Here is a 20,959-nt window from a genome sequence, read left to right as displayed (position 1 = left end):
GGTACTCTGGGGAGAACTACTGCTGGTGCTGTGGGCAGTACGGGTATACGCGAACCATGGAGAGGAACCTAAGGGCCCAAGCTATACACGGTACCAGATGGAATTGGAGTATATGGAGTCTACCAAATAGGAAAGGCAACGCGATATCCAATAATCAGCAACCAGGATGGCATCTGCATGGTTTTGTATTCCATGTGCGGAATCGGTAGACCAAACCCGGATTTTATGGATATATTTGTACTGAAAAATCCAAAAGAAAGATAATGTAAACCATGAGATACTCCCTGTAATTGTCAACCTAACTAATCTAGGTCTACCAAAGAGATGCGACACCTAAGGTGAGAGCACTGTATACCCGAATGTTGGGGATAGTCCTCAAAGAGGCCACGGATGCCTCAGGGGCATCCCGTTTCAGGGGACACGCAGATTTCCACCGCCAGAAGCGGTGATTGATTAACGACGCAATAACCGGGGTAAACACAGGAACTTCATTGGTAAACGCCCTAGACATACAAACGAGGTGGAAAACATAGGGCTGATCAGAGGGGAAGAACTACTTGCGGTATTACCCAATGGATCAATACGCGATCAAAAGAAACGCAACCATGCGAGGGATCTTATTGACGGGTTGCCACAAGGTAGGTAGCCTGACCATTTGCCCACATCCAGTAGGACAAGGTAGTAAGGATTGGTGCAGGTTCAACCAGACTGTTGGATGTGTACTGGAAATAAACCCAGCGGAGCCCGAACCCACACACTCTGCCTACTGCGGCAAGGGCAAATACTGTATGGTCACAAATCAGCAGACCTACAATTATGGTGAGCTAGACTAACCCCAATTTCTGCTTCACCCCCAGCCTACATATATCCATAGGACATGCACGAATGACCTACATTCATGCACGAATGACCTCTGAATTTAACAGACAAACTAAGGGCAGATCTGGGACTGTATGAGGAACGCCCCGCAGCACCCATACCCCATCTCCCAGAGGACCTGAAGGAGATAAAGGATCCTCTGAGGGAAAACATTAAATGATACCACCTCCTAAAGCAGGAGTTGCGGAAAATGAGAAAGGAGATTGATCACGACCTCCGCAAGGCCCCATGGTACGAACAAGCCTGGAACTGGGACTTAAATATAAACATCCACCCTCGTATCATCTCTCATGTATGGGTAGCACTACAATTAATATTGGTGTTATGTTGGCTTGTATTGACTTGCGCTGCTTGCTCGAAACGCAAGAACAAAAAGAAAGCAAAGGCAATAGTTAAAGAACAGAGTAAGCTGCTAAAACATGTGTGGGACGAAATAATTATTTTGCTTTACATGCATTAGGCATAGAAAATAGGTGCAGGAGTAGGCCATTCGGCCCTTCGACATAGCAGCTGATCACCGTAATTGGGGCAGGTAACATAAAAATAGTTGGTAGCCTTGGGCGAGGTAGCTAAGGACCAAAAGGGGGGACTGAAGTGGGACCTTGCGTCCTTCAGGAATTAAGGGGTTAACAATACAACTTGCACACTAGCTGAGACAGCACATATGGATACACTGCAGACACACTTTAGCTAAAGTAAAACCCCTGAAAGAACGTCTGAAGAGCGAACACGGGACGTAGTTTGTGAAAGGTGTGGTTTGCTAGTTCTATGAAGCAATAACGGATTTGAATGTACAAACCACAAACTTCATGCGAACTTTGAACGTACGTACTGCTGACCGAAATAGGTCGAGTAACTGTATAAAGGTAATGACGAAATGTTGTTTGGGGAAAGTGGGGTTGAGCTGAGTTGGGAACTCACACTTAGCCATCTCTCCATTGCAAGTAAAAATAAACAACTTTTTATTACTCTGAAACAGACCTGTGTCGAGTGTTGAATAAATGCTCCATATCAGACTGACTGCAAATGTGTCCATTTGTGCCTGTATTTCCAGCTAGAGGGAGGCCAGTGCTCCACACCCCTTCCTTGTTCAAGTAATTCTCCAGTAGTCTGCCAATAAAATTGTCTTTCCCCCATATCCCTTTCGAGCGCAGATTTAAAGAACGCATCTCCTGCCATTCTTAAAATGGATAGGATGCCACGCTGGCTTAATGACCCTGGAAAGAGATCATTGACCCACATTGTCTCAGTTTGAAGTTGGCGCTGAGCCATGACATTTCACAAACTGCATCGTCTGGCTTCACTACACAACTTCCGTGACTACCTGTGAATTCACTTTGTTTCAAAACACAACATTTAAATGTAACTCATTCCCACGCTGTTCAGTGAACAAAACAGCAATCAAAAGTCCCGAACCATGACATGTATACTGTGCCGTGGATTTATTCACTTGGCAATCAGGAGCTCTTGGTCAGAATTTTTTTTTTAAATAGTGATAGTGATAAGACAAAGTAGAGTATTTGGGAATTGTGTATAAATTAACGCACAGAGAGTGTATTCTTCAGATTTGACAGTAACTAATGTCAACGGAATTATTTATTTGTTTCCAGGATGTGGGCACCGTTGACAAGGCTGGTGTTTATTGCCCATCCCTAATTGCTCTAGAGAAGGTGGCAGTGACCTTTGGCCAGAACTGGAAAAAGTTAAAGATGCAATGGGTTTTAAGCAAGGGCAGGGGCAGGGACTTCTTGAACCGCTGCAGTCCGTGTGGTGAAGGCGCTCCCACAGCACTGACTTTGTTGTAGCGGTTTGGTACAACTGCGTGGCTTGCTAGATCATCTCAGAGAACAGTTAAGAGTCAACCACATTCCCGCGAGTCTGGAGTCACATGGAGGCCAGACCAGGTAAGGACAACAGATTTCCTTCCCCAAAGGACATCAGTGAACGAGATGGTTTTTTATGACAATTCAGTAGTTTCATGGTCACCATTATTGATACTTAATTCCCCAGTTGCCGTGGTGAGAATTGAACTCATGTCTCCAGATTATTACTCCAGGGCTCTGGATTACTAGTCCAGTAACATAACCACTATGCTACCATGCCCAGTGCATTATGCTTTTGCAACTGCTCCTTTTGTGGCAACTTGTCTTCCTGAAATCCAACAATTTCAGACCATAACCTCTGCCCCTATTTTTTTTCGGACAGCAGGTGTTGCTGACAATTCTGCCATTCCCATTTACACCTCCTCTAGAACCACCTTTTGTCTCTTTACCTGTCCCATTACTCTCTCCTTTCGCCTTGCACCATCATCCCTTTTGTCATTTAATCTCTCCTGCCTTCCACCCGATCACAGACCTTCCCTTTTGCTCTTTCCTCCCCTCTCCACTTTCCCTGCCCTTACACTTGCTTAAAATCTGTTACATCTCTAACTTTTTCCAGATCTGATGAAGGGTCATCACCTGAAACATTAATTGTGTTTCTCCCTCTTCAAAGATGCTGCCTGACCCGCTGAGTATCTCCAGCACTTTCTGTTTATGTTCCGGATTTCCAGCCTCCGCAGTGTTTGGCTTTTGTCTTCCCCTTGGTTGGTACTAATCTTTTTGTGTCTTTTTTTTCTCTCTCTCTCTCCAGATGATCAAAAACAAAGTTATGGCTTTACTTTGTGTATTCGCTGTTGCTTTCACCATTTTACTGTGTGTCCTTTACCCCCAAACATTCAATATTAACTACATGTCCTACAACACGGACAAAAGATCGCTGTCCAAGGAAAAAGGGGAATTCCTGATCGTCCCGCAGTCGGATTGTGGGGACCACCCTCCGTTCCTGGTCTGCCTGGTGACTGTCTCTCAGTCCCAGTGGGAAGCGCGGGATGCCATCCGGCGCACCTGGGGCAGGGATCAGACCACAGATGGCAAAAGGACAGTCGCCTATTTCCTCCTGGGGTACAACACGTGGTACCAGTCCACAATCTTAAACGAAAGCCTCCACTACGGGGACATCATCCAGAAGAACTTCACCGACACGTACAGCAACCTGACGCTGAAAGTGCTGATGGGGATCGAGTGGGTGCACAGATTCTGCTCGGCAGCCTCGTTCGTGATGAAAACCGACTCCGACATGTTTGTAAATACCCATTACCTGACCTACCTGCTGTCGGAGAAGAACCGGACGCGCTTGTACACGGGCTTTATCAAGGCCAAGGAGAAGCCCATCAGGTATTCCTCCAACAAGTGGTACTTGGCCAAGAAGGAATACCCTCACAGCACCTACCCGCCTTTTTGTTCGGGGACGGGCTATGTTTTCTCGGGCGACCTCGCCGAGCCGATCATCGCTGTTTCAAAGCACATTCCCCTCCTCAGGCTGGAGGATGTCTACATTGGGCTGTGCCTCCAGAAGCTGAATGTAACTCCGGTGGAGCTGTCCCTCAAACAGCCTTTCTATACCAGAAAAGTGAAGTTCTCCATCTGTCATTTTCAAACGCTTGTGACATCTCACAGAGTCAGTCCGATCGAGCTGTTGATTTACTGGAAAACACTGGGAGAAACCAACAAAGAGGAATGTTGGAGAAAAATGGAGGAATTTCAGTGGACATAGTTAAACAATGTTAACTCGAAAACAAAAATCAATCCTTTTAAAACCGAGTCATGTGCCACAGTTAAAATCATCTCAGCTTTAGTGATTTGAACCTGAATTATCCGTGTTAAAACTCTCTTCCAAGTGTTGCCTTGGCTACCAATTTGAATCAGGACTCTGAACAGCTTCACTCGCCCTTCATGCACTTAGAGAGGGATCATGTAAATTTATATTTATTACTTTCAAAGCAATGGTTTAGAAATGAATGGTGGCGATGTTAGCTTAACCTTAATCCTAACCCTAAATGCATTCTTCTGTCTGCGATTGAACGCACGCCATAATAGGCATATGTCAAATGGGCCTAAATCCAAATTAAAATAACAGACAGAAATTTCATATCAACGTGCATGTTCTCAACCGTTAATATCTGTACCAGACACCTCTAAGTGTGTTGCTGTAATTGCTAAATATAATTATTTCAGCGATAATTAAAAGAGTTCCTTGTTGTGTTATTTCATGGCATGCAGCTCCTCCAATATAAATATCACAAAATGCTCCATTAAACGAGCGCCAGATAAATATGAATTACAGAAATATTCCACTCTTCACATCCTCAAAAAAGTTATTAATGCTTCCAACTCTCAAATTTTGTTTGCATATTTTGTGCACTCATATCCATACCACTCAATCCTAAATTAATTTTTTTTCATGAATATTGATCCTTATTCTGTTCACTGGTTTTGTTATTTAGTGAATTGATAACCCTTGCCCCGTCTGCAACAATATTTGGGCAGTTAGCCATCAGAAGGTGTACAAGTGGGAGCCGGAGGTGCTGCCCGAAATACTAATTCAGTATTTAATGATTGTTTTTTTACCATTGAAAGGAGAGGAGTGATATGCCAGAGTTAAGAGAGGAATATAAGGGATAGAGCAGGACAGGAAACTATGGCCGGGAATTTCCTTGGGGCTTCTCCTGCTCAGAGGCTGGACTCTAAGGTGGAGAATTTGGCCTCCTTTGTGCCCCCTGTTAGCGTCTCTGGGAGAGGGGCGACACCGGGGCACTACTGGCTCTGTGACCGGGCACGACGAGAGTACTGATGCCGGCGAACTTGCCCTGGAGGGTTACGGCAGCAGTAACCCCTAACGTCACGATCTCCTGCGCCCCAGGGATCGTGGCATCATCCGGTGCACAGTGCCTTAGCACCGCCCTGGATACGAGCTTGGGTTCCGCCCTCTGCAGCATCGCCAGGCGTCAACACCAGCAGCTGCAGGAGGCGTTGCTCAGGAGGGCGGCCTCTTGGGGAGCGGCATTTCAAGGGATCACCGGTGAGGTAAGTGAAAACTCTTGTAACAACCCTCTGAGCATTTTTTTTTCCCTTCTTTTCTTCGACTGCGATTGATTAGAGTGCTTGGGGCTGATCGGGGCTGCTGTCGGTGACCATGGAAGTATATTTAATGCAGAGCCTGCAGCAATGGCCCTTCCCTTTAATGAAGAGAAAGAGCCTCTGATCCCGACAGCACTGCACGGGACATGGTGCGGCGTGGCACCACTACCACCCCTCCTGCGTGGTTTAGCGCTCCAAGGGAAGTGGTTGAGCTTGATTTAGTGCTCCACTTCCCTCCTGGAGCGCTAAACTGGAAGTTTGCATCTGCTGGAATTGTGTAGCTCCCGGCGATACATTTGCGCTCCCGCAAAAGTTATCACCCCTATCGGGGCGCTACGCAATTTCTAGCCCGAAGTCATTTGTAATAATTAAAAACAACAGTGGCACCTACACCAATCCCTTTGAGTCTCCACGGGTAACCAGTTTGCACCATCATCGTTTGGTTTCTTCCAAGCCAGCTGACTACATTGGAACAAGACCGGATAAGACTCTGCAGTCCACCCGGTTGGTCGCTAACACTAAAACCGATTCAGGTGCTTGGCCGGGATTTCATTTACCTTGCCGGGTCCGGGGCGGGCGATGTTGGTGGCGGGTCACCACCCTGCTGCTGGCTCCAGCCCGCTGCCTAAAATGAATTTACCTTGATAGGGCTTGTTAAGCCCGCCCAGCGCGTTTCCCGGGCCAATTAGAGGAAGGACGTCATTCATGACGCATCATCAGCCGGTTTCCTTAAAGGGACAATGGCTAACTTACTTTTGACGTTTGTGCTGTCAGTGTTCTACAGTAATGAAATGCTACAAACACTGACAATCACTACACGGAGGTGCAGGGCTGCACCCAGGCTCTCCCATCACTCCCTTCATTTGTTTATGGAGGGATTCAGAGCACGGAGGGAGGTCCTTTTCGCTTCCAATGAGCGGAAGACACCTCCACAAGTGACCAAAACAGCCTTGTTACACATTGCACTGGAGGGCACAGGATGTTGTCAGGAGGACCTGGGTGTAGTGGCACGAACCTTTCAATGATCTAAGTAGATCACGAAATGTTAGTACAAAGCCACACTCACCTTCACTCTGAAATGCCACTCATCACATCCCCATCACTCTGCCTTCCCTACCCTACTCCTGCACATCCTTACTCACACCAACTTACCTTGCACCTCCGCCAATCCCTCTCTCTTTATCAATATTATCACTTCTCCACCTCACTAGCCAACCCTCACAATCATCCTTATCCTAGTCTAATCATACCAACTAACAATACACAAGGGTAGCCACTTGGGTGTTTTATCCAATGTTCATGTGAAGTTTCTGTTAATGTGCTGTCATCCATTGAAACCTTTCTTTTCAACACTTTCCATTCTTGTACAGATTTGTGTGCACCTTTGGAAGTGGCTTAGTGAGTTACAGTGAATGGTGAGATATAGCAGTACCCCCCGCAAAGCAATGACTTGGGCATTGCAGGGATGCTTTATGGTGTTGGTGTGGGGCAGTGCCAACCTGGCACATCATGTGGCAGCCGAGAGTACAGCATCAAGTGAAGTAAATGTCATGGTGATGCCCTCTGTCCTATGCATCATCGGGTGATTGTGGAGAAGGTTGGTGGTGTTGTTGTTGGTACTGCTGGTGTGCCTGGTGCTGTTGCTGTTGGGGCTGATCGTGGTCAGAATCTGAAGACCAAGGTGAGACAGTATAAAGTGCACTGATGTTGATGGAATAGATGGCAGGTGAAGTAGAGATGACAGAAGCATTCTGTCAATGGTGAGAGAGTTCTACCAATGAGGTGAGAGTGGATGAAGAGTGGAAATCCTACAAAATCTGTGCTGGAAATGGACTGAGAAACAGCTTGTGGCTGAGGAAAGAGAGAATCTGTCAGCTCGGAGCTTTAACTGTACATTTGAAGCTGTCAAGTAATCAGCTGGCACAATGGCCACTGGACTCCTGCCTCAGGTTGACAGAGGTGCGCCCCCCCCCCACCCCCCGCCCCCACCCAAACAGCGTGGTTCCCATGGCCATGATGTTAAAAGTTAAAAAGTCAGTATAAAAATTCCTGTTAAGGGTCTGTTAAGTGCATTATAATGAGTTTAATTGGCTCACCCGCCGTTACCTGTCAGATCTTCTCAGCCGCTGTTAAAAAAAAAATTACTTTCCCACCCGAGCTGCCACCGATCCTGGCCACTGACACCCTGGAAAATTTCTGCCCTTGAGTCAATTGTTTTTCATAATGGAGTGAGCTGCCCAGCCGGAGAAAGTGTGCAAGATGTGAACTGTAAAGTATTTTTGGTACATGAAGGAGAGAGAAATACCCTAGCCTAGCAACAGCTGAGATAGAGAGAGAGAGAGAAAAAGATTTAAAGATCTTCCAAGCAACAGCCAGTGTTCAAGGTTGAAGTAAGGTCTTGGAATGCTTATAGTAGTGCCATACTATAACCATCCCACTACATACTACAGCAACCTTCGCGTATGGATGCTTATGTCCGTATGTTGTAGAGAAATGTAAACTTGTGTGCGTAACAATCGACTGAAGGTCAGTACATTAACCAGAGACTACCATATTAGGCAAGTGTATTTCCTGTTTGAGAAGGAAAAAACAGTGTATAAAAAAGAAGCTTTTTTGTTAAGTTTGGAAGAGAGAAACGTTTAAGGATGAGAACATGCCTACGTTCAAATCTGCTGACAAAACTCCGCTTGTGAATTGTGTCATATTTTGAATAAAATATACTATGCTTTCAGATTGTTTTTTGTTAAACTGGAAAAAATAAAGTGATTATAACCATAAGACTGAATTTGTTACTACCCATACAAAGCTGAGCTTGAATCTGTCAACTAGATTTTGTGAAGGGAATTACAATTAATGGACAAAGTGGTTGGAGAATGAAAAAAGGAAGTGTTAGAAAAATCTAGAAAATGTGGCAGCAGTAGGAAGACTACTGTGCTAATCATACAGGCCGATTTTCATCCATGTCCCGCCTGCAGCGGTTCCGCCGGAAATGGCCGTTTTCTGGGCGATTCTTCCGGAGCCGCACATCTCCCATCGACGATCCGCCCAGCGGGATCCTGGTGTGGAAGGGTTCCGCCCACATCACAGCGTCCCGCCCGTCCATGCTGGATGTCTGTTAATTGCCATTTTGGTCACTTTTCGTGGCCTCCCGTCGATCCGCCACCTTCCAGAAGGACCGCTCTGGAAAAGCAGGTCTGAGCTGGGCGACAGTGGGCCAGCAATCGCACATCGGGTGGGTGGGAGGGAGAGAGACAGGCAGCAGTGTAATCGGGCAGCAATCGCACATCGGGTGGGTGGGAGGGAGGGAGGGAGAGATGGAGTGCATTGGGGCAGCTCTGGCACATCGACTGGGAGGGAGTGCTGGTGGCCATCACATCACGGCAGCCAGTCGAATTCTGCACCATATCAGTGGGACTGCTGGAAAGAAGTTAGGTCAAAGTTGTATTACTTTCTTGCTGATGGTGATGTTTAAATTGGATGTGATAAAACCGACTGAAATATGTCTAAGCTAATGGAGGCTTTCTTGTTGCACCTTGCTAAAAGTCCTTCATTGAGAAGGCCAATGGCTAAGGGAAATTATTATGAGTGACTGAAAAGTGTTCAGCATCTCACATTTTGTACATCCAAGCTGATGCATTAATTGTCTCGCACAATGTACTGCAGTGTAACTGATGACCATGTCATCTCAGGGGTGGCATCCTCCATGTTTGGCCTCACAAAAAGAGAGTTGAAGTGCAAGCCTTAAGGTCTGCCCTGCAACTTGGTAAACTAGAGTAATTGAATGGCAACCTTCCTACATTCATTGTCGACTTGCGATGGCCTGATGACCGGACCCATTATACACTGCAGTCAGATGTGGATGGGAAGATATTCCTGATGAAGCAGATGACCTGAGGGACAGATGTGTATTTGGTGCAACGCACCACACATGACATTAAAATGACACATGCACAAACAGAGGGTCAACAATGTGAGTGTATTTACAAGTGCACAATGACAAACGTTCCATAATATTATTACATATACATACATTTAGAGAAGGAAGCAACACCCACCCCTTGACCCGGCACCACCACCTCTTTTCCCCCCCACTTGCAGCTATGCCCGAGTTCCTCTTCCTCCCCACGCCTACACGACGGAGTGGCCTTCCCTTGCCCCTCATTGCCTCTGGTTCAGGAGGTTGTGCAGGAGGGCAGCGGGATGTGTGCAGACGTGTGCGTCTCAGTGAGAACGTAGGGCGTGGGACTGAAGGCGTTGGGATCTCCTGCTCCTCCATATCTGTGTGCCTTGAGAGTGTGGGGCCAGGGCCTTTTGGCCTCGATGTTTTCTGATGTGCGCTCCAACACTGTGAGGAGGCGCACCATCCTTTGATTGTGCTGCTGGGTGAAAGTGGTGATGCTGGCAGCTATCCCAGCCATGGTCTGCTGCATCTCACGACCTACCTCCACTCGGTGGTTGATAGCTGCACCATCTGGCTCAATAGAGCGAGCCTTGCTGCATCCACAGGTGGTTGCTCGCTGCTGCTGGGTGCTGGGGCCTTGCTTCCCTTTGCGCCACGGACTCTGCGCTTGCTTGAGTGCAGTCTGTTGGAAACTCCAGGATATCTGAACCTGATGCCGAGGTTCCGCGGACACTTGGCTGACTTGGCAGGGGGCTGATGTCAGGCGCTTCCGGATCCTCCAGGTGAAGGGGCGCAAATATGAGCCCTTCTCCCTCCTCCTCTCCCTGGCCTTGGGTGGGAGCGGTGGACATGGGTGATGTGGGCTGGGTGTACAGGAAGGATTCGGTGTCCTCGGGTGTGGAGAACGTCGGGGTGAGAGATGCTGGGGTGTGACCGCATCTGTGAAGGCCAGAGGTCAATGGTCTCTCCAGATCCGTGGTGTCCGAGTCAGCATCTGCAAGTAGAGGACAACATTTCAGTCTTTGAGCGGGGGGGAGGGGGGTGCGGGTAGTGGTGGTGAAAGTGAGATGTGAGCCGTTCCATCTCACATTATGCCAGCAAGAAGTCCCATTCCCTACATGTCCACACCAATAATGGACGACAAAGTGTGCGTTCAACCGTGAGTGCCTTAACATTGCATGTACTTTCATACCATGAAAGTTGCTGACACCAGAGATGAGTGTAGCCTTATCCTACGGTAGCACCGGATCTGCAAAAACTTTTGTGGTTGGAATGCGGCGATGTCCCACCAATGGCAATGCACGCTCCTCCAGCCTAATCAATTCCACCCCATCGTAGGGCCCCCTCTGGTCGCACTCAGGCTTGCCTGTTTGGCTACTTGTTTTCTCTTCACAAAGAAATGTTTCAGCCTTTACCCGCTTTGCTCATGCCCCCATACATACTCCCACACACACACACACACACACACACATTGCACACACGACCTTTTTGGCCTGGGACAGGAGAGGGCGAATAAGTTTGTGCTCAATTTAGCTGCCGCTAAATCGTTCAACTGTTTTCGGCACTGGTCTCCATCCCGCTCCACATTGTCCATTGCACTGACCATCTGACCTATGTCCATCCAACGACATCGGTATTGGGCTGGTGGACGATTGCCACGCCCATCCCAGGTGAGTTCGCCGTACCTGCGCTCCAACTCTGTCAATAGCTCCTCCAACGCCTGCTCGTTGAACCACGGAGCTCTGGGTCTGGTTCTGTCAGTCTTCATTGACGCTTTCTGCCCACTCATCCTCGATGATGAGAGGAATGGCTGCTCAACAGTCTGGCAAGGTCCACTACCATGGAACTTGCCTACCTCCTTTGGCTCCCCAATAGTTAGCAAATTCAATTAAAAAATTACCCTAGTTTACAAATCCCTTCATAGCTTCACCCCACCCCATTTCTGTAACCTCCTTCTGTCCTATGTCCCAGGTTTGGATTAGTGTGTAATATTTCATCCTTCTGCTCCAGTAGTAGTACAGCATTCAGCCATCATGGCCTGAATCTCTTGTTATTTTCCCCCAACCTTGCTACATCTCTCCTCACTGTCAAAATACTCCAAATAACCTACATCCTCAAACACGCCCGTCAGTCACATTTCCCGAAACACATTCTCCTGCTTGCCGTCTGTTTACCCTGACCTTTTCGTATAGCCCCCCTGACCCCCCTGCGTGCTTTCACTCCATTAACTGACCACTGTACTCAGCTGTAACCTTCCTCAATAACCATCATTAATGGGATATTTCTCCATTTAACTTTTTTATATTTAAACAAGTATCTTTAATAAAATCATTCACCATTTTAAGAGGGCCATCACACTGGTGTAAATGGGATAACACATTTAAAGAAGTTACAGATCCCACCAGACATAATGCTCCAGACTTTACTACCTGCTATATTGCCAGGTTGACTTGCTGCTTAAATCGGTTAACACACGAGGATCGCCATTAATGTTGTACAGTCCCGAGACTACTTACACTGAAAACACCCAATTGCAATAGCTGCCATCCGTGAACGTTTTGTTCCAGAATTCAACTCCGCTCGCACAGAGTTAAATTCTCCCGCCTTTTCTATCATATCAATGGCATCATCGAGGTCACAATTAATCTGTGTAAAGGAAAGGACACTGAGAACTGCGCATAAATTACAATTTTCTTTTCTTCCCACCTTCAGCATACATGCTCCTTCAAACACACAAACGTTTATAAAGTTAAATGACAACATGCATTTGCTTAGCACCACGGATTTAAAAAATGACCCAAGAGCTGCAATCAGACAAAAACAACCATTGAGCTAAAAAGAAGAGATATTAGGAATGGTGACCGGTTTCTCGGTCAAAGAAGTGGTTTTAAGGAGGGTTTTAAGGGGGTGGGGAGAAGGGAAAGAGGGGCGGAGAGGCTGAGGAGTTTAAGGAGTGAAATCCCGACTGAGGGGCCAGGGCAGCTGAAGGAATGGCTGCCAATGATGGGAAGAAGGAATGCACAAGAGGCCAGAGTTAGAGGAAAGGACAGTTAAAGGAAAGGGTTGTAGGGCTGGAGGGGGTTACAGAGATAGGGAAAGACAATGCAGATCAGCAAGGACAAGGGTGACAGGTGACCAGGACTTGGTGTGGAGTAAAATATGGCCCACGACAAGACTTACGACAGGAAGTTAAATAGTCTATATCCAAGTACTGGAAAATTGATTTACGAATCCCACTTTTACGCAGGTTTTCAATAAGCTTCAAACCTTCACTTTGCGTTTTACTGCATGCAGCCAATACAGTATTCAAGTCACTTTTCTCGAATTGTCCTTTGATAGTCCACTGTGTCCTCTGCCATGTTTCGGATTATGAACAATTCATTTATAAACACATTTCATGAAGAAAGCCACCTTGTAGATGCTAATTTATAGATTCCAAACAAATGAGAAGTAAAAGGCAGGAGAAAACCTTTCCTTCGAAAAAATATTGCATCTGACGATCCATTAAAATAAAGTAACATTTTTGACATCATTACTGCATCATGAAGGTAGGTCAGAAGTTCAGAAAATCCTCATTAAAATATCTATTAATTTGCTGTTCAATACCAGGATTTAGGTCAAATAATGCAACTTAATTTTACAATTCCATGAAAGTTCTTCGCAAACAACTACTTCAGACTAATTAGCTGTTCCATGAACTTACTTTTTAGTTATTTTACTTACCCCATCTACTTTATCCCATAAATCCAATAAACAGGACAGAAATTTTGTAGACTGCTGCAAAAGAAAAGTTGAAGCATAATTGAGGTTCTCAAATCTACTTGCAGTAGCTTTAAATAAAAGGTTAAAGCTTAATTCAGCAAATGTTTCAGTATTTATAAATACCACTATTCCCTATAAATGAATTATCAGCCTTGGCTCAATGGTAGCACTCTAGTCTTTGAATCAACAGGTCGTGGGTTTCAACCCCACTCTACATGAGCACATAGTCTAGGCTGACAACAGCAACTTGTATTTATCTAGCGCCTTTAACGCAGTAAGACATCCCAAAGCGCTTCACAGGAGTATTCAATGAAACTTCAATGCAGTATGGAGGGAGTGCTGCGCTGTTGCAAGGGTCATCTTTTGGATGAGATTTAAACTGAGGATTTGTATGTCCTTGCAGGTGAACATAAAAGATCCCATGGTACTATTTGAAGAGCAGTACAGGAAGTTCTCCTGGTGTCCTGGACAACATTTTTCCTCAACTAACACCAAAAAAATTAACTAGCCATTTGTCCCATTGCTGTTTGTGGGACCTTGCTGTCCACTAATTGCCTGCTGTGTTTGCCTACAATACAAGTGACTACATTAAATCGTACTTAAATGGCCGTGAAACACTGTATAAATGCAAGTTCTTTATTTTTTTTTACTGGAAAGCAATTATAATTTTCTTCCCTCCTTCCTGAAGGTAATGATTGCTGGGACAAAGTTTGACAGGTGCCAGAGGCTGTCCGGAACATGACGCAATGCCATTTCATTCTTCTAAGATTGATAGCAATCAACTGTAGGGGCATCACAGTCAACATTCTTCTCAACCAACACCCATGAATAACTTTCCAAAATGCATCACCGGATAGCAATCAGGAAGAAGAACACTGGGTGATTTCCCTCCCTCTATGCACTGGAAACTCTGAGGCCAATTGTGACAGTATAGCTTTAAAAAAAATTCATTCATTCATGGGATGTGGGCAAGGCCGGCATTTATTGCTCAGGATACAACCGAGTGCTTTGCTAGGACACTTCAGAACAGTTAAGAGTAAACCACATTGGTGTGCGACTGGAGATATGCAAAGGCCAGACCGGGTAAGGACGACAGATTTCATTCCCTTGGGGACACTAATGAACCTGTAGGGTTTTTACCACAATCCAAATGGTCACTTTTATTGATACCAACTTTTTATTCCAGGTTTCTTTTTGAATTGAATTTAAGCAGCTGAGATCAGAACATTCAGCACAGATGAGTATCAAAGAAAAATAGCCTCATTTATATAAATTTCATTCCATGGAAGTAATACCTGAAAATTCCTGCATGGATAATTATACTTGTGTGCACTTTTACCACCCCTCCTCTGCACCTCTATTTTCCCTTCCTTGTTAGACCCCTTCCCACTGACTCTCCAGAAACAGATGTTGTTGAGTCAAAAGCACCTGGAGTGTAAATGATTCTGTCCTTACCTACTGACTCAACTTTAAACACATGAACAAAATATTTAACCAATTTACCAATGCCCAATTTACAAAGTGTACTTACGTTTCGTTTCTTTATTGCCTCGAGCACCGCTTCCAGGAGCTCAATATTTTGTAGCGTTATCAAATTCAATTCAAAGACATCATAATTCCTGGGGGGAAAAAAAAGAATGAAGATTGAAGCTTCTGCAATCTTCACCCATTAAGCTTCTGCGGCACTTTTAATGTCTGGGTGTGTGCCACAAATTTCTACAAAGAGTTAGTAGTGGAATATTTGTGTGAAATGTTGAGACCCAATGTCCATTCTAAAAACTTCTGCAATCACATATAACAGAGGCTGATGCAGGGTAAAGCTCCATTAACACTATGCCAACAGGCATCATATCCTGCACCTTTGTAGAAGTGCCAATGTGAATCTTTCCATTCTCACCTGCCATCCTTACAGCTTCCAGGAGTGAACTTGGTCATTAGGGCTAAATTTAGTTCGGCCCTACGCTATCGGCTCACTCCCAATAGCAACCTGGTTGAGAAATGGTCAAACTCATTTCATGTCACTTACAATCCTTAGAATTAAGTGAGGGGACTTTCATTCTAGTAGTCCGGATTGATTTGAACCAAAAGTCCCACGCTATCCCCATTCATACATTCTTAAACATCCATGGTAAGAATCTGATGAACATGAGCAGGTCCAGCACTATCTAGTTTATGGAAGAGATGTCAAACCGAGGACCACCTACCAGCTTAGGTGGATGTAAACGATTCTGTGGCACTATTCGAAGAAGAGCAGGGTAGCTCTCCTAGGGAAGCTCACCCAACATTCATCCCTCAATCAAGACCATCAAAAAAATTCAACTCGTCATTTAACGCATAGCTGTTTGTGGGACCTTGCTGAGCACAAACTGGCAGCTGCATTTACGTATATTCTATTACTTCAAAAAGTAATTAATTATAACATTTTAAGGATGTGAAATGTGCTCTATAAATACACGTTCTTTCTCCACGCCCCCTTTTGTAACACTTTAAAACACAGGAACAGTGTGGTTTTCCACTTCCACTGACTGACCTGCACGCCCTACTCAGCAAACAGCAAGGACAATTTCTATGGGTTCAAGTCCAGAATCCATGTCATCAACCATTATTACACAGGTCACATATAAGGTCAAAGAAACTGTACTACCAAAACACAAAGACTTACTCTGCATCTATGAATTTGGCTGCGACGGCCCACTGTAGATAGCGATCATCATTTTTCTTCTGAGCAAATAAATAGGGCCATAGGATGTGCAAATATATCATATGCCAACGTCTGTACCCCATCTGATGAAATTTTTGCATGCCAGAACACCAAAGCTCAGCTGTTTCCACTGAATGACGGGGGAGAAAAAGAATTCAAAAACACTGAGCATATCAAACAATGCATTTTATTTTTTGCATATTGTCTCTCAATGTGGTGCTGCATGCTGGGGTCTTGCTCCACAGGCGCTGAGAAATCTCCAACACATTACCCAAATACAAACATAGAAACATAGAAATTTACAGCGCAGAAGGAGGCCATTTCGGCCCATCGTGTCCACGCCGGTCGACAAAGAGCCGCATGGCCCTCGGTCAGCAGCCCTAAAGGTTACATATAAACCTATGAACAATGACGGAAAGGCAAAGAGCATCCAGCCCAAACCAGTCCGCCTCACACAACCGCGACACCCCTTATACTGAAACAGTCTGCACTCCACCCCAACCGGAGCCATGTGATCTCCTGGGAGAGGCAAAAACCAGATAAAAACACAGGCCAATTTAGGGAGAAAAAATCTGGGAAAATTCCTCTCCAACCCATCCAGGCGCTCAAAACTAATCCAGGAAATCACCCTGCAGCCTTCTTTCATGTGCAAATCTAAACTGTGATGACTATGAGGCTGACAGCTCACTCGCCTGGAATGGAGGCAATAATGCAGGTCTTCCACTATTGTCCTGGCTAAATTCAGCTAACTCTGTACAGACCAGGGATTAAATTGAAGACCTTGCTGGCCTAAAACACACCATATTTCAAAACTACAGTCAGCATAACATTTAAAAGTGACCTGCACTTTCTTCCAGATATTCAAGTAGAGATTCTCAGAAGATTAAGGCACACAACTAAAGAAACAAATTTATAGCAGTCAAAAAAAAATAACTGGACAATTACTTATTGTATGCACTGCAGGACATTTCTCAAAGCAAATAAAGGGTTAGAAGTCACTTCTATTACATATCTGGTCATGGCAATTACAAAGCACACAACCTTATCTTCAATCTCACCATCTCCTGTTGCTGCCCGAACTCTGAACCTGCAGCTTTCTCTAGCTTCTCTCCCATCTTCCCTTATGCCCTTCTAGGAGCCCACCTTATCCACAAGACCCACCTCCTGCCCTCTTGACCCCAGTGCCAGTAAACTGCTGACCACCCAACTTCCTTTATTGCCCCTTCTGCCAACAACTCCCTCTCATTGGGTTGCTGTTCTTCTCCCTTTCAAAGCCACTGCCAGTGCACCTCCCACCCCTCCAAAAAAAAACGTTCTTGACCCCTCTGTTTTTGAACACATTGTCACCTCTCAATCCATGTCACAACTCCATGTTTGAAACTCTCCAATCAAGTTTCCATTGCCTTAATTCCAGATGACTTAGCCATTCTGCTGTTGAAACCCTCATCCATGCCGTTGTTACCTCCAGAATCAACTATTCCAATGTTCTCCTTGCCAGGCACCCACCTTCCACCCTCTACAATTTAGCTCCTCCAAAACTCTGTTTCCCATATCCTAACCTGCATCAAGTCCCACTTCCCCATTACTCCTCTGCTTGATGACATATATTGACTCCCAGTCAGCAACGTCTCGAATTTAAAATTCTCAGCCCGGTGTTCAAATCCCTCCATGGCCTTGTCTTTCCCCATTGCTATGACTTCCGCCAGCAGGTTTACCCTCCGAGTAAACTGAGTTCCTCCAACACCAGCCTCTTGCACATCCCGCACTTCCTTCACCCATATTTGGTACCATGCCTTCAGCCATCTCGGCCTTAAGCTGTGGAATTCCCTCACCGCCCCCCCCGCCCCCCCCCCCCGCCTTAAACCTCTCCACATCACTCTCAACTTTTAAGGTCCACCTTAAAACCTACCTCTTTGACCAAGCTTTTAGTTTCCCCTCCTAATACCTGCTGCTTTGGCTCGGTGTCAAATTGTTATCGTCTATTTATATTTCTTGTGATATCTAGCTAATTATTAAAGATGTAACAGCAGCGCATTTGGAAAGCAGTGACAGGATCAGTCCAAGTCAGCATGGATTTATGAAAGGGAAATCATGCTTGACAAATCTTCTAGAATCTTTTGCAGATGTAACTAGTAGAGTGGACAAGGGAGAACCAGTGGATGTGGTGTATTTGGACTTTCAAAAGGCTTTTGACAAGCTCCCACACAAGAGATCTCTCAAAATTAAAGCACATGTTATTGGGGGTAATGTATTGACGTGGATAGAGAACTGGTTGGTAGACAGGAAGCAAAGAATAAACAGGTCCTTTTCAGAATGGCAGGCAGTGACTAGCAGGGTGCCGCAAGGTTCAGTGCTGGGATCCCAGCTAATTACAATATACATTGGATGAAGGAATTGAATATAATATCGCCAAGTTTGCAGATGACACTAAGCTGGGTGGCAGTGTGAGCTGTGAGGAGGATGCTAAGAGGCTGCAGGGTAACGTGGACACGTTAGGTGAGTGGGCAAATGCATGGCAGATGCAGTATAATGTAGATAAATGTGAGGTTATTCACTTTGGTGGCAAAAACAAGAGGCAGAATATTATCTGAATGGTGACAGATTAGGAAAAAGGGAGGTGCAACAAGACCTAGGTGTCATGGTACATCAGTCAGTGAAAGTTGGCATGCAGGTACAGCAGGCGGTGAAGAAGGCAAATGGCATGTTGGTCTTCATAGCGAGAGGATTTGAGTATAGGAGCAGAGAGGACTTACTGCAGTTGTACAGGGCCTTGGTGAGGCCACACCTGGAATATTGTGTACAGTTTTGGTCTTCTAATCTGAGGAAGGACATTCTTGCTATTGAGGGAGTGCAGCGAAGGTTCACCAGACTGATTTCCGGGATGGCAGAACTGACATATGAAGAAAGATTGGATCAACTAGGCTTATATTCACTGGAATTTAGAAAGATGAGAGGGGATCTCATAGAAACATATAAAATTCTGATGGGATTGGACAGGTTAGATGCAGAAAGTATGTTCTCAATGTTGGGGAAGTCCAGAACCAGGCGTCATAGTCTAAGGATAAGGGGTAAGCCATTTAGGACCGAGATGAGGAGAAACTTCTTCATTCAGAGAATTGTGAACCTGTGGAATTCTCTACCACAGAAAGTTGTTGAGGCCAGTTCATTAGATATATTCAAAAGGGAGTTAGATGTGGCCCTTACGGCTAAAGGGATCAAAGGGTATGGAGAAAAAGCAGGAATGGGGTGCTGAAGTTGCATGATCAGCCATGATCATATTGAATGGTGGTGCAGGCTCGAAGGGCTGAATGGCCTACTCCTGCACTTATTTTCTATGTTTCTATGTTGCTATGAATTGGTGACTGATCACCTCCAATAAAGGCTGAGTCCAAGAAGGAGAGGGCCAAAGAGAGAACAGGTGTAAAAATTAAATTTTAAACGATAATAAAGGACTATTATTGTGGATGTTGTGGGCAGAAAGCACAAACGCACATGAGGGAAGGACCTTTTGAGGAGGGTAACAGTGACACTTATGATGGTGTGATAATCAAAGAGTAAATGAAAAAAGTAAGAAAGCAACAAATGCCAACTGCATAATGGCGATGGTGCAAACAATAAATGAATGAGAAATTCTCTAAACAGAGTAGCCAGGTTCCGACTCGTCAGGCAGAAGTTGAGAGATTAAACAAGAATTGGGTGATGGACAGGCAGAATGGAGATTAGCTGCCAACCAGCAGTTGGAGACGCACCAAAAAATAACTCAATTACACGTCCACCTGCAGAGCTCTTCAGATACATTGGTTAAGGCACAGGGAACATTGGCTGATACCAAAATAGCATCGAGAACTATGTTGCAGGAAATATGTTGCAGGAAAACAAGGAGAGAGAGGTGGTAAGGCGATGGAGAGAGGAGAGACCGGGAAGAGCAGAGGATGGAGAAAGATTAGAGAATTCAAAGTTCCTTGTCCTTCGGCACTCACGAGCAGTCACGATGACGATGACGAGAATGAGCCTGTCCTCCCAACAACGCTCCCACAGTTCGAACGATTGTGGAAGGTGGAAGTTTCTGATGCCAAGCAGGGGGGAAATGATACTTCTACTTTCAGTAGTAATCCAGGGAGTGTCGCCAATTATACCCGGTCTAACACAGGTGGTAGTACGGGGGTACACGGGTCTGTTAAGATGGCCCTCATAGTTACCAAACACCTGCACACAGGAGGGACGACAAACAAGGAGGGTCAAGTAGTACATGAATACGAAGATAAAGAAGCAAGTCAGGATCTGACTCTCAGAATATTGCCAACTTAGTGGTCAATGGCCCAAATATGAGGAAATAGGAGACCCAACTCAGTTACAAAGTACATAACGTCAGTAGTGGGGAAAATGTTGGAATCAATCATTAAGGATGAAATAGCAGCACATTTGGAAAGCAATGATAGGATTGGTCCAAGTCAGCATGGATTTATGAAAGGGAAATCAAGCTTGACAAATCTTCTGGAATTTTTTGAGGATGTAACTAGTAGAGTGGACAAGGGAGAATCAATGGATGTGCTGTATTTGGACTTTAAAAAGACTTTTGACAAGGTCCCACACAAGAGATTGGTGTGCAAAATCAAAGCACATGGTATTGGGGGTAATGTACTGATGTGGATAGAGAACTGGTTGGCAGACAGGAAGCAGAGAGTCGGGATTAACGGGTCCTTTTCAGAATGGCAGGCAATGACTAGTGGAGTGCCGCAGGGCTCGGTGCTCGGACCC

The 20,959-nt window shown here is 45.4% G+C and overlaps 1 protein-coding gene across 1 annotated transcript; it reads left to right on the top strand.

Moving 5' to 3' along the window:
• The first annotated feature begins 3,510 nt into the window (after positions 1-3,510).
• Positions 3,511-4,473, top strand: LOC139275823 (beta-1,3-galactosyltransferase 5-like). The gene has a single exon (XM_070893033.1). The coding sequence runs from the start codon at positions 3,511-3,513 to the stop codon at positions 4,471-4,473; it is 963 nt and encodes a 320-aa protein (XP_070749134.1).
• Positions 4,474-20,959: the final 16,486 nt, after the last annotated feature.

Source organism: Pristiophorus japonicus, chromosome 11 (assembly GCF_044704955.1).
Source record: "Pristiophorus japonicus isolate sPriJap1 chromosome 11, sPriJap1.hap1, whole genome shotgun sequence".
Lineage (NCBI taxonomy): Eukaryota > Metazoa > Chordata > Chondrichthyes > Pristiophoridae > Pristiophorus > Pristiophorus japonicus.
The sequence above is the reverse complement of the archived record's forward strand: the minus strand, read 5'-3'. Positions and strand labels throughout refer to the sequence as shown.